General features: G+C 42.1%; 1 protein-coding gene across 2 annotated transcripts in view; it reads left to right on the forward strand.

The window, feature by feature from the left end:
• Positions 1–10,071: 10,071 nt before the first annotated feature.
• CLTC (clathrin heavy chain) overlaps positions 10,072–14,424 on the forward strand; it is a 54,156-nt gene continuing 49,803 nt past the window's right edge. The window contains exon 1 of one of the 2 annotated variants that reach the window (XM_030537142.1): positions 10,072–10,409. In XM_030537142.1, the coding sequence (XP_030393002.1) occupies positions 10,368–10,409 (42 nt within the window). In that variant the 5' untranslated portion in view covers positions 10,072–10,367. The remainder of the gene's footprint in view (positions 10,410–14,424) is intronic. The other variant, XM_030537143.1, reaches the window with a different exon arrangement.

Consider the following 14,424-nt stretch of genomic DNA (forward strand, 5'->3'; position numbering starts at 1 on the left):
TCCTCTCTGTTATAGGAGCTAAGCTTATATTTGATTCTCAGTTACATAATAAACTGTGTATAAAACCCTATTGCAGGTAGTCAACTCCAAAAATGATAGTATAACATTCCTACTTCTGAGCTCATGGTTCTTGTGGCTTTCATTTGTAGGTAGTGTCCAAATGTGCTCTCTTCTGCCCACCCTCTTTGCTAATTGGTTGAGACATTTTTCATTATTGTATTCTAGTCTGCTAGGTGCTGTACTGCCACAGAACAAAAAGGCAGCCTCTGTCCCAAGGAGCTTACATGAAACCCAGGAGTCTCCATTCCACTCCGATGAAAATCAACAGCAAAACTCCTGTTGGCTTCACAGAGTGGTACTGAGCACCTACATCTCCAGCTCCCTAGCTCCTCTCACGTGTATTTCTATTAGTGTCAATACAGCACCGCTCAGTTACAAGACAGTGACACTCTTGGAGCAGTGCGGCATTCAGAGCCTTAGAACAAGGAGGCTTCCTAGGTGCTATATTCTGAAGGGGAAGACTTGATGCAGTTTGTGGAAATTAATTCTTACATCTGAGTTGTGTAATGTTTTTAGGACTCTAGACTAACATTAGGAAGTAAGGTCTCAAAAGCCTGCAGGATACTAATTTGGATGAGACTGCAGGAAAACATTGTCTTGCATAAAAAGCAGCGTGTCTAGTATACACTGGACTGCAATTTGTGATCAATATTAAAATTATGTATTTCTGGCAGGGCCCATCATGTCTGCTGTGCTTTCCAAACAGAGAGAGAAGCATGATCCCTTCATCAAGGAGCTTACAAGCTATAGAGGCTACCGAGTACTCCCTATGCTGCTCTGCAAAGAACATTATTAACTCGCTGGACCGTAAGAGGCTTAGCTAAGGCTATATTACAGATATTAATAGTAATAACAGGAGCACGTGTTAATGCCTGCAGATTGTGTAAGTTGCAGTCATGTTGCCCTTAACAATGTGAAATGCAGTGCTGCCCACCACTCCTCTTATTCTCTTTGTGTATACCAAATGCAGAGGTAGCTGCCAAATGAATGCCTTTCTAGTTCCTACAGGGATGAATGAATCAAAATATTCTTGGATGAGATCAATGTAAGTAGTAGCTAGGCCTTTTGGCTGAGGGGTGAAAACATTATCTAAATTTATGTCAAAGGCTCTCGCTTTGTTGTGTTTTACAGTGTATTCAAATGGAAGAGCTTTTTGTTCTTTCTCAGTCTTATCTTCAGAGTGTGCTTTTTAGCAACCAGCACTCCATTCCTCACTAATTGTATATGTTCTTCCTTGCTTTTGCAAGGGGCCTGCAACCCAGTATCATATTGTTTAATGTTAATGCACTTGCAGTGTCCGTTCAAATGATGTCTGTACCATATACTGAGTCTCATATTTGTAGGTACGACACAAATTCCTACTCAGAGCCCATGTCCCTCCTGACATATAGTTATGCAGGGATTTCCTTTGACTTCCTTAGTAGCAGTGAGGCATCCTTTTTTTTTTTTTTTAACTTGAAATATGACATCAGTATCCCAGATTTTGCAGGCACCAAGTCCTCAACAATAGGAACCAACTGGTTTCTTGTTATGGCAGAAGTGTCTGCTTAAAAAATAGTTACTGAGAAGCTATACTATATTTAATTTTTTATCTTTCTAACTGAACACATAGGGTTATAATGAGCCTCCTCTCTTGCTTGTTAAGCCTTTTTAATCTATTGTGCGGCAGTTCTGGCAAACAGGCTTGAAAATGTGACTATACAAGAAAGTATCGCTGCAGCATAAGCCCATAGCATAAGGGAAAATATGAATTAAGTTTTCCATGGTGTCCTTAACTTATCTGTTTAGCGACAGCAGTACATATGGTATGTAAAATCCTCTGATAAAGGACCATATGTGCTGTAATGCATTGGTTAAAGAAGCTCTAACAGCTTTAACTCAACATATCTTGTTTTTATGGGGTTAGGTTACAAGAGGACTTTTTTCTTATTTTTTTTAAAGTTACTATAGGGTAAAGTTTGAAATCACTTTAATTATTGCCACTGCACAAAGCAATAATGTTTTTTTAAAAATTCCTCTAACAAGCCCTGGAACTGTAGGGGACACCTGAAACCTTGGAATACTTTTCATTTTTGTATAGCTTTCTGTAATTTTAAAAAAGATCCTGGCACATGTATTTTGGTGAAGGAAAGAGATGAATGATGATTTGCTATATGGTCAAAGATTGTATTTTGACCCTTTTCCTGCTTGTTATGAGGAACTGCTAATCCATGCACTGTACATTAAAACTTTTATATTCCATGAAGTAAAACAAGATTGTTTCCTAATACACAGTGGAAAGCAGAACATGGTCAGAATCAAGCAAGGAAATCTGGATGGAGCACACAGTGGTGAACTGGGAGAAATCTCTGAGAAGGAAAAATATCGATTGGGCTCTGACATCCTTAGCAGCTTGAGGATAGGGATGCAATTTTCATAGATTCATAGACTCTAGGACTGGAAGGGACCTCAAGAGGTCGAGTCCAGTCCCCTGCCCTCATGGCAGGACCAAATACTGTCTAGACCATCCCTGATAGACATTTATCTAACCTACTCTTAAATATCTCCAGAGATGGAGATTCCACAACCTCCCTAGGCAATTTATTCCAGTGTTTAACTACCCTGACAGTTAGGAATTTTTTCCTAATGTCCAACCTAAATCTGCCTTGCTGCAGTTTAAGCCCATTGCTTCTTGTTCTATCATTAGAGGCTAAGGTGAACAAGTTTTCTCCCTCTTCCTGATGACACCCTTTTAGATACCTGAAAACTGCTATCATGTCCCCTCTCAGTCTTCTCTTTTCCAAACTAAACAAACCCAATTCTTTCAGCCTTCCTTCATAGGTCATGTTCTCAAGACCTTTAATCATTCTTGTTGCTCTTCTCTGGACCCTCTTCAATTTCTCCACATCTTTCTTGAAATGCGGTGCCCAGAACTGGACACAATACTCCAGTTGAGGCCTAACCAGCGCAGAATAGAGCGGAAGAATGACTTCTCGTGTCTTGTTTACAACACACCTGTTAATGCATCACAGAATTACGTTTGCTTTTTTTGCAACAGTATCACACTGACTCATATTTAGCTTGTGGTCCACTATGACCCCTACATCTCTTTCTGTCATACTCCTTCCTAGACAGTCTCTTCCCATTCTGTATGTGTGAAACTGATTGTTCCTTCCTAAGTGGAGCACTTTGCCTTTGTCTTTATTGAACTTCATCCGGTTTACCTCAGACCATTTCTCCAATTTGTCCAGATCATTTTGAATTTTGACCCTGTCCTCCAAAGCAGTTGCAATCCCTCCCAGTTTGGTATCGTCTGCAAACTTAATAAGCGTACTTTCTATGCCAACATCTAAGCCGTTGATGAAGATATTGAACAGAGCAGATCCCAAAACAGACCCCTTCGGAACCCCACTTGTTATACCTTTCCAGCAGGATTGGGAGCCATTAATAACTACTCTCTGAGTACGGTTATCCAGCCAGTTAAGCACCCACCTTATAGTAGCCCCATCTAAATTGTATTTGCCTAGCTTATTGATAAGGATATCATGCAAGACCATACCAAATGCCTTACTAAAGTCTAGGTATACCACATCCACCGCTTCTCCCTTATCCACAAGACTCGTTATCCTATCAAAGAAAGCTATCAGATTGGTTTGACTCGATTTGTTCTTTACAAATCCATGCTGGCTATTCTATCACCTTACCACCTTCCAAGTGTTTGCAGATGATTTCCTTAATTGCTCCATTATCTTCCCTGGCACAGAAGTTAAACTAACTGGTCTGTAGTTTCCTGGGTTGTTTTTATTTCCCTTTTTATAGATGGGCACTATATTTGCCCTTTTCCAGTCTTCTGGAATCTCTCCCGTCTCCCATGGCTTTCCAAAGATAATAGCTAGAGGCTCAGATACCTCCTCTATTAACTCCTTGAGTATTCTAGGATGCATTTAATCAGGCCCTGGTGACTTGCAGGCATCTAAATGATTTTTAACTTGCTCTTTTTTTTATTAAAAATCACTTAAAGTTAGATGCCTGCAAGTCACCAATTTATTGAATAAGCTACTGAAACACATTAGAAATTGCTGGTTTGTGCGCTCTCTCATGCAAGGGTAAGGAGGAGACACTTGATTTATAAAGAAAATGGGCTAGAAAACATGTATGCCCTACAGGGGTTGAGATCGGCTTATGGAGACAAATCTTCAGATTCCTATCAGGCAAGCTAATGTCATTAAAAGGTATAGAGAAGCTAGAATAGCAGCCCCATCCTTCTTGAAGTAGAAAAGAAAAATGCCATAGAGGAAGAATCCTCCGCTTTAGTAGGGAGTGCCCCGCATAGCACTTCTATGGGTTTTTTGGTTTTGTTTTTTAAATAAGGACTTTTTTATCTAAAGACATTGCAGGAGCTGAGCAGAGCAAAAGTCAAATGGAAGCTGGTGCTGGCCTGTCTAACTGTTACTGTATCATAGCTGCTGTGGAGAGGAGAAAACCTGGCCATTTATTTTGTGCAGAATTACAATGTGGAGAACAGGTCCCATGATGAGTAGTGGAGGGCTTTGTGTGACCTGTGTGATGCACTGTGGCAATCCCTGAACTAGACAATGTGGACAATTTTTTCTACGTTCTGTCTCATAGATTCATCGACATAAAATGCCGAAGACGTAATTGAGGTGGTCTCTTGCAAGTATAATGGGCTGGTTTCCCGATAGAGCATGTAACAATTTTCTGTAGCTGAGACAGAAGTGACCTTTGAGGGGCTACTCCTCATTGTCTTCTTCAAAGACTGACCTTTTGCATTCAGTCTCTCCTAAATGTGGACCCTACTTGCCTAGTGTAGTTTCAGAGTGACAAAAGCCAGGGTGCTCAGTCTGTATACAGCCTTCATCCACTCTTTAGCATGAAGATGTTGATCAATGATGTCAGCCTGAGAGCTTTTAAGCATTTCACTACAGCCCACATAGTTCATTGTGTGTGTTACACAGTAGAGCAGGGTAGCATTGCCCCTTTTCAGCCTGCAGGGCTAGTTAAAGTTCAGAGCAGGGGGGATTGCCAGTTGGAGGTAGAAATTGACGGAGTCTGGTATTTTCTTTGATGCCATCTTGTTCATTTACAAGGAATACAAATTCCTGCTTCTCTGCAGGAGGAACCAAGACCATGAAGAGCAGTTGGTGCTGAGTATTTCCTGGGACTTGATGAGTGCTGTCAATCTCCATTGACCTCACAGGGAGTTGTTGACATGCTCAACAACTCTTAATTTTTTAGATTAAGATAATTGGATATTGAGGGCTGTAGGCTTGTGCCACCTATGCAGTCCTATAGGGCCAGATTCATGGAGGTATTGAAGTCCAATATTTAGGCACCACTTAGATGCTTAAAACCACTGTGCAACTGCTCTCTATCCACCTACGTACCAAAGTCTCTACTGGTGGGCAGGTATAAAGCTGCCTGAGTCCTGATGCCATTCCACAACTAACTAGCTGCTTGGAGCCTAGCACAAGCTAAAGACCCTATGGCTGCAAAGTGGGATTCTCAAACTGGTTGTTCCCCTACCTATCTCGACAGCAGGTCCCAAACGCATAGGCATGTTCAGAGCACACCTACAGGGTTGGGTCCTGCACAAGAGGCAGTTGGTGTGTGGGTGTTCAGGGAATATCCAATAGCCTGTTAGTTAGGGCACTCACCTGGGATGTGGCATATGTTGGTTTGAATCTCTACTCTGCCTGCTTAGGGCTTTGAACTCAAGTCTTCCACATCCCTGGTGGGGCTTGGCCACTGGGTTACAGTATCAATCTCTTTTTCTGGCCCAATAGATATTTAATTACTTATACAAAGTGGAACAACTTTAAGCATAGAGATTCAGAGAGTCTTATCCCACGATACCTAATAGTCTGGCAGTTAGGGCACTCTCCAGGATATGGGACATGCAAGTTCAAATTCCTGCTCTACCTTGGGTAGAATGGGGATTTGAGTCTGGGTTTCCTAGCTCCCAGGCAAGCATCCTAACCACCTGGCTATTAGCTTTGAATGAAAAAGGGATGACCTGGCTCAAGTCCCTATCTCCAGAAGTATCAGGGTAGCCATGTTAGTCTGTATCCACAAAAACAACAAGGTGCCACTGGACTCCTTCTTGTTTTTATCTCCATAAGAGGATTCATGGCTGAGAATCCCAGGCAGAGGGAGGCCCCTTCGGCCCCTCAGTAAGGTGCGTAAGACCTAGATCAGTGGGAGGTAGGTGCCTACGGAGCTTTGAGGATCTTGGCCTAAGCTCCACCTCTTTCCTCTGCATTTCACTTCTGGCTAGTGTAGGTGGCTCCTTGCTCAGCTTTCTAGCTTCTGGGACTCACTGTCTTAAGTGCCTAATTCTTTCCATACTATACAAGGGGAGCCCGTGTGCCTAACTCAGGACTGAATTCCACTAGGCAGCAGGACCCCTAAGAGGTAGGTATTCCAATGCATAAGTACCTTTGTGAATCTAGCCCATAGTGTAGACCTCTGCTCATAGCGTTCATCCCGATGCCCTGACCTGCCAACAACATACAGTACAGCTAATAGCAATCAACTTTACTTGTTCTGGTGTCTCATTCATTCTTTCAGTAGGAATTATTTCTTCCTCAACCACCTTATATTACTATCCATATTTGGGAGGGAGAGGGTGTTGCCAGGGGTCATGGAGCCTCACAAAGTGTTAAAGTGATGTTGCCATAGTCTGAGGACTTTGCAGGAGATAGAAAAAAGGTGTTGTGAATTATCATGTGTACATGGTAAATGGTGGTGTCCCTTAGGGGTCTGTACTGGGACCAGTCCTATTCAACATATTCATAAATGATCTAGAAAAAGGGGTAAACAATGAGGTGGAAAAATTTGCAGATGCTACAAAACTACTCAAGATAGTTAAGTCCCAAGCAGCCTGTGACAAGTTGCACAAGGATCTCACAAAACTGGATGACTGACCAATAAAATGGCAGATGAAATTCAATGTTGATAAATGCAAAGTAATGCACATTGGAAAACATAATCCTAACTATACATATGAAATGATGCGGTCTAAATTAGCTATTACCACTCGAGAAAGAGATCTTGGAGTCATTGTGAATAGTTCTCTGAAAACATCCACTCAATATGCAGCGGCAGTCAAAAAAGCAAACAATGTTGGGAATCATTAAGAAGGGGATAGATAATAAGACAGAAAATATCATATTGCCTCTATATTAATCTATGGTATGCCCACATGTTGAATACTGCATACAGATGTGGTTACCCCATCTTAATAAAACACATACTGGAATTGGAAAAGGTTCAGAAAAGGGCAAGAAAAATGATTAGGGGAGTCGACTGGCTTCCATATGAGGATCAACTAATAAGACTGGGACTTTTCAGCTTGGAAAAGAGACAACAAAGGGGGGATGTGATGGAAGTCTATAAAATCATGACTGGTGTGGAGAAAGTAAATAAGGAAGTGTTATTTACTCCTTGTAACACAAAAACTAGGGGTCACCAAATGAATAGGCAGCAGGTTTAAAACAAACAAAAGCAAGTATTTTTTCACACAACCTGTGGAACTCCTTGCCAGAGGATGTTGTGAAGGCCAAGACTATAACAAGATTGAAAAAATAACTATATAAATTAACAGAGGATGGGTCCATCAATGAAGGGGTAATGGGGGATGGATCACTTGATGATTACCTGTTCTGTTCATTCCCTCTGGGCACCTGACATTGGCCACTGTTGGAAGACAGGATACTGGACTAGATGGATCTTTGGTCTGACCCAGTATAACTGTTCCTATGAAGGGTGCTACCTCACATTTGGTGAGTTGGTACCTCACTTTTTTTTTTTCATGTAGGGCTGCACAAGGGCTAGGGCTAACTCTGATTTTGGACAGGGAAGCTGCTATTAGGTCAGTACAATGTACCCAGTGTCCAATTATTCATATTGGTAAGGCTTTCAAGAAACAATAATTAATACTAACACTCTATGTATGTGTAGTGCTGGCAATTGCCCAAGGATCTTAAAGTGCTTTTCTCTCATTCATTACCTAAATCTCATAACAATGCAGGGTTCGTTATTATCAACTCCAAATGTTAAAAAATTATGAAGCAGACCTCCTTAAAAATAGGAGATTAATTCAAAATAAGATTTTAAAGTGTTTTCTTTTAAATTTGCCTTCTCGATTTGAGCCTCTAGGATTAATATTTTCAAGATTTTTTTCTGCAATCATGAGGTCTAGAAATTTAAATTAAAGAAAAAGAAAAAATTGAGATTCTTATGTAATTACATGACTCCATGAGTTGTAACTTGAGTAAAAATATTAAATATCACAAATCTCATGAGACAATCACCATAGTTGATTACATTGAAAGGTCTGGCTGCCTAAGTATCTGGGACTAGTTCCTCTTTACTGTTGCCACTGGTTGCATTAGAGTTACACCAGGAATTAATTTGCTCTTTTATGTTTGTTTTTATGTGTATGGTTTCCTAAAATTTTTTTTAAAGGGAGCCAACCTCAGGCAGTTTGTTGACCTGAAGAACATGATGTATAATCTCACTTTTAAATCCTGATTGACCTTTTCCTGAAGGGTCAGGATGGGAAGGATTGAATTCTGGACTGATATGGGAAAAACTACAGAGAAAGGCAACAAAGACGATCAAGGGTATAGAACAGTTTCTACATGAAGAGAGACTAAAAAGAGTAGGGCTAGTCATCTTAGAAAAAAGACGACTAAGGGGGGATATGATAAAGTAGCAGAACTTCAAAAATCATGAATGGTGTGGACAAAACGAACAGGGAAGTCTTTGTTCATCCTTTCCGACAATACAAAAAGCAAGTGGTCACCCAATGAAATTAATAGGCATCAGGTGTAATACAAACAAGAGGAAGTACTTTTTCACATAATGTACAATTAACCTCTGGAACTCGTTGCCTTGTGATGTGCAAAAGTATAACTGGATTAAAAGAAGAACTAGGAAAGTTCCTGGAGGATAGATTTACCAATGGCTATTAGCCAAGATGGTCTGGTATGGAACACCATGCCGGGGATGACTTTAAACCTCTGACTGTGAGAAGTCAGGAAGGGAAAACAGGTGGATCTCTCAAAAATTGCACTGTATTGTACACTCCCCTGAAGTTCTGCTACTTGTCACTGTTTGAGACAGGATATGGGTCAAGCGAGTATGGTAACTCTTCTGTCACTATTGCCAACTTGTGTGCCATTTGGTGTTTTTTATGAGATGTGTGATTATGTGAGAATATCTTTCCATTTTTAAAAAAAGGTAAATTGCTAACTCATGACTGATAACAAGCTTTACAAATATGAATCCTAAATGTTAAAAATCAGCAAAGAAGAAGAATCCCAAATGTATTAAAAAATAATTAATTCAGCCTTTCATGATTTGGGGCCTGACTCGTGAGGTTTGAATAACAGTTGGCAATAGCACAGGGTTTCCTACCATGTAGGATATCCTGTTTTAGCATTTAGTTTGATGTGGCTTCATGTTTTGTTGGTGTGTATGTGATGCCCTTCCTACAAGGAAGAATAAATAAACAGATGACAGCACTGTATAGGTGGGTGATCATAAGGCTCCCCCATAGGAGGGGCCTCCCATAGGCCTGGGGCTTTTAACAGAAGCTTTGCCAAAGACCACAGAGACCCGGCTCATCAAAGGCCCCTTCCAGGGGATGGTCCAAGGTCACTCGGTATTTAGGGGAATAGCAGCTCGGGGATTCGAACCCCCCCGCGCCCTGTGTCACAGGCGCACTACGCTGACCCCTAGACCAGGCGTTTCCCGCAGGCAGACAGGCAGGCGCTCGTAGGGGAAGGGCGGTGCGGTCACTGAGGGCTCAGCTCTGACGCTTCCCCCTCAGCGGGATGGTCACCTTGCCCGGTGGCTCCCCCCATCACGTGACCGCAGGGTCCGCCTTGGAGCGCGCAACGGAAATGACGCATCCGCACCCGAGTCGCATGATGTGGCAGGGAAAAAAAAAGGCCGGGGGAGGGAAGAGTGATGAGTCATAAAATAGTCCCTTCCGGTAGGAGGATCTCTCCGCCGTTCCCATTGGATACCCCGCAACCCCTTCACCGCCGTTCTCTGAATTCTTCCGCCTGTCCGGCGCTGTTAATGCGGGGTCCCGGCAAGTGAGGAGGCGGCTGCTCCTTCAGTTTGTGTATCGCTCCGCCAGCAGGAGCCGTTTCCGGATCGAACGGCTCGCTCTCTCCCTTCCTGGCCCATTCCGCCATTGCGGTTCTGCGCCCCGGCCTCCCTTCCACCCCGGAGCCCCTGAGGAGACTCCCCGGTCCGGTCTCGGGCTGGAGCCCCCACCAGGCGCCGCTGCCGCCATGGCCCAAATTCTGCCCATCCGGTTCCAGGAGCATCTCCAGGTAGGGGGGCGGGGGGCGCTGTGGGGGTTACGGGCACCCCGGTGGCTCGGATCTCACCTGGGGGCGCCGGGAGCTGCTCGGCCCTCCGCTCCTGTCAGGGGAGGGATGCGCTGCGGGGCTGTGGCCCCCGCCCGCTGGCTCCAGCGCTCGCTCCGCTTCCAGCGGGAGGCGCGTGGGAGGGCAGCCCCGAATGGCAGAGCCTGCCTCAGCCCAGCCTCCCTTTGCACCAGCTCCAGTGGGCACCTTTTCCTGCAGCGTGTGAGTGGCGGGGTGCCTCTCTACTACATCGCTGCCTTGACTCCCCACTGGCCCGGGGAATGGCTCTATTGGCACACGGGGATGCTGAATCTTCCCTTATACCTCGGGAGTTTGTCCCTTCCTCGAAACAGCCTGTAGCTGCTAGTGACCCCATCTCTCCCAGGGTGTTTCTCTGGGGCCCTTTCATTTTCTTAAAGGTGATACATGTTTTAGTGCTATAAAATGATCTGCCTGATCAAAATCCAAGGTCCGGCATTGCTTAAAGATCCCATTGAAACAGAGCAGTTGGTTTTCTCCTTACTGTGATTCTGTTCTAGTGTCTCCTTTTTTCTCTGTGTGAAGTAGTGTACTTCAGCCTGTTTTGTGGGTGAGACTCGGTCTGGGCCTAGGCCTACAGTAGCACCTGCTGGGTGGTGCAGTGTTGTGGGAGGGGTAAACTGAGAAGATCCCTCTGTGCCTTAGTTCCTCTTTCCATATTAGGAGCGAGTTTCTCTCTGGGTTAAAACCAAGTGAAACTGCTAAACTTTGTTTTGCAGGAGCTTTACAAAATGGATGACATAATACAAATAAACTTTGTGTTACTGTCTATTTAGATGTGAGATATGGATGCGAATGTTATCTTTCTGTAGTGGTGATGTTAATGGTTCTGTAAAGTGGAATCTCACTCATTGCAGTAGTGCATTAATCTCATTTCCTTGTAGAGAACTAGCTTCTAACGTTGTGCCAGGAAGAACCATGCAATTAGTAATACCATGGAAGTTACAGCAGTATATAGCTGTGGCAGCATACGACAATAAATGCATAAGCTACATTTTGTCCTCCCTGTTAGCATAGTGTCAAATAATCTCTGATAAAAGTAACTTTACATGTGGATGTCTGTCTGATAAGCAGTAATTTGAGTGTACTAAAATAACCTCTAGGTTAAAAGAGTCTCTTAAATAACAGAATAATTTCTGAAGAATATTATGGCTAAGTGCTATAGATAGCACATTATGTAGTCAATGAACTGAAGTTTAACATATGTCCTGGTTCTGAAATACTAAGATCAAAACATGTTGTTTTGAAATTGTTAGGAGTAACACATGTCGGGAGGGGTCTAGGGGAACCTTGTAATGGAAGGCTGACTGCACCCCCAACCCTTGTCATGCGGTGATTTGTCTTCATGCCAAAGAACTTGTGAAGGAGACTGAACAAAATTATACTGTTCAACAAACTGTCTCAGACTTGCCTTGTATGGTGGATTTGGCTCTCTGCAATGACTGAGCTGGGCACTACTAGCTTTCTGAAGCCTTGTGAAATTTGGAGTGTGTGTGTGTGTGTGTGTGTAGGGGGGTGTCTTCCTCATAATTTCTGTTCCTTAAATGGAAGGAAACATCTAAGTCAGCACATCCAAGTTGGGGATATGGAGAGATCCATGCTTCTTTTGAAGCAACTGACTCAGTCAAACCTAGAACTGACTACATTTGTTTCATTTCTAGTTACTCCTTCAAAGGAGCACTAGCAACTGAAGCCCTATCAGTTCAAGAATTGTCCCCAGGTCCCTCTAATGAGGTTTTACAGTCACTTTCACTCACTGAAAGTGATCTCTTACACAGCAAGAAAAACAAATGGGGAAAACCAACTGAGTAGACAAAGTGCACTCAAATTCCAAGTGAACCAGCTGAGAACTAATTTTTCTGATTTTTTTTTTTAAATCTATGGAAAAATAACTTAAATCCTGTGCAAACTCATGGACTAAAGTTAGCACTTAAATCATTGTGTGCATCTCAATTTTACAATAGAATTATTTTAAAATACTCTTTCACTAATGGAATTACCTTTCTGATTAAAGCAGAAATGTCACTGTAAATGACTGGATTGGTTCAAACTCAATATGTAGGAAGGACGGGGGTGGGGGAACAAGTTGGAATAATTTCTTATGTGCCAGGTAGATCAGCTTGTATTAAGCTATTGTAGAAAATGGATCTCTAATATATTATTTAAGATGCAAACTCTGCATGTGACCCACCATCCCACTATAGTGACAAATGAAACCTACCTGCTCATGTTAAGAACTCTTAACTGGGTTTCGTGCCAGTATGCTACTCTAGAGCTGAACTGTTCAATCCAAAAATTGATCCCTATCCGTAAATATATAGCTTCTACAATTATACTTGCAAACTGCACTTGTGCATTCAGTTGAATAGCTAGCCATAGTATCTGGGAACACAAGGCTTCTTGTGTATTGTCTTTGAGATACTAACAAATGGTTTCCTGTAGCTGTTTAACTTTCTCATTCCTGAACTTCAAACATTATTGATCAGTCTAAAAATTTTTCCCAAACTTAGTTGAGTTGCCCTGTATTGTGCTTATTTCTTATTCTACACTTAACCAATATCCTTTGCAATAGGAGCCAAAAAATCAGAGGGAACTCCTGAAACCTGTAACTTTTCTTTTAGTGTTGAATTGTTTGAAAATAGTGTTATCAAACTCTAGAAACACAACTTCTTGAATTCAGTAAAGTTGCTGCACATATTCCCAGGTATGACCTTCAAGCAGTTTTGGTGGGGTGCAGTCTCTAAGCATCATATTTCACATACTAAAATACTTTTTTCATTTGAAAAATCAACTTGATAAATCCAAAATGTTATATTCAAAAGCCAATTGATCTAAAAATATTGAGGGAGGAGGGAGAAATTTTTCTGGCTAGGATACAGTGGGAAATCATGTACCTAGCAACAACCTTTGGTAATATAGGTCTGGTAATAGACTAACGAAATGCATTGTAAAGCTTTAAAATGTATAGCATGCTTGCCTTTATGGTGTCTGGCACCATGGATCCGGATAGAACAACCACCATCCAATTCAGAAGTAGGGAAGTAGCTTCAGACATGTCTAAAGATCAGTATGATAAACTTTCAGGTAAAATCTTATCACCATTTAGTCAGTAGCCAGTATCCTCATACACTGAGATTCTGATTCTCATTGGAGAATAAGCATTTTCTGAAAATTAAGATGGCTGTCTCAGCAAGCATATCTGACTAGCTGGTGTGGATGGGACAAGGCCATCAATTCTTTCTGTGGCAGTCCATTGTGACAGGAGTAAATCTTTTACAAGCCAAAAGCCACTTGGAGGACACTATACTCAGATTGTGATTAATGCATTATAACTGACTTTCTGGGAGTACATATTATAGTTCAAACTGAAGTCTTTATTATGAATGCAAACACTGATTGACTTAACCATTCTTCCTTGAGAGATTGGATATACAGATGGCAAGCATTAAGTTAATTTCATGGCTCTCCTAATGCATAGGAGGAGTTTCACTAGCTTAAATCTTGCATGCAGAAAATGTTCAAATGTAGAAACCAACAAAGTGAAACATTTGGAGCTCAAGTATCAGAGGGATAGCCGTGTTAGTCTGGATCTGTAAAAAGAGACAGAGTCCTGTGTTGGAGTCACTTCCTCCCAGAGAAGACTGTTAGAATAACCGCTCACTGTGAATTACCAAATGTTCACATCAGTGGCTACTTGTATTACTGGGAGCAATTTTTTTTTCTTTCAGTCTATAGTGCTGTGAGCTGAAATAAATGGCTTTGAGTATTTGAAGTGCACAGCCTAATTTCTTATGTGCTCTTCAGAATATTTTTAGATAAGTTTTCAGAAATACTTCCCACGCAAGGGACTTCTACCAGAAGACAAAGGTGTAACTTTCTGACAACACTCAACTTCTGTTCTCTGGGGGTGGGGGACCAAAAAATTAACACAATGCTGTGG

The sequence above is a fragment of the Gopherus evgoodei genome, chromosome 17, assembly GCF_007399415.2.
Source record: "Gopherus evgoodei ecotype Sinaloan lineage chromosome 17, rGopEvg1_v1.p, whole genome shotgun sequence".
NCBI lineage: Eukaryota > Metazoa > Chordata > Testudines > Testudinidae > Gopherus > Gopherus evgoodei.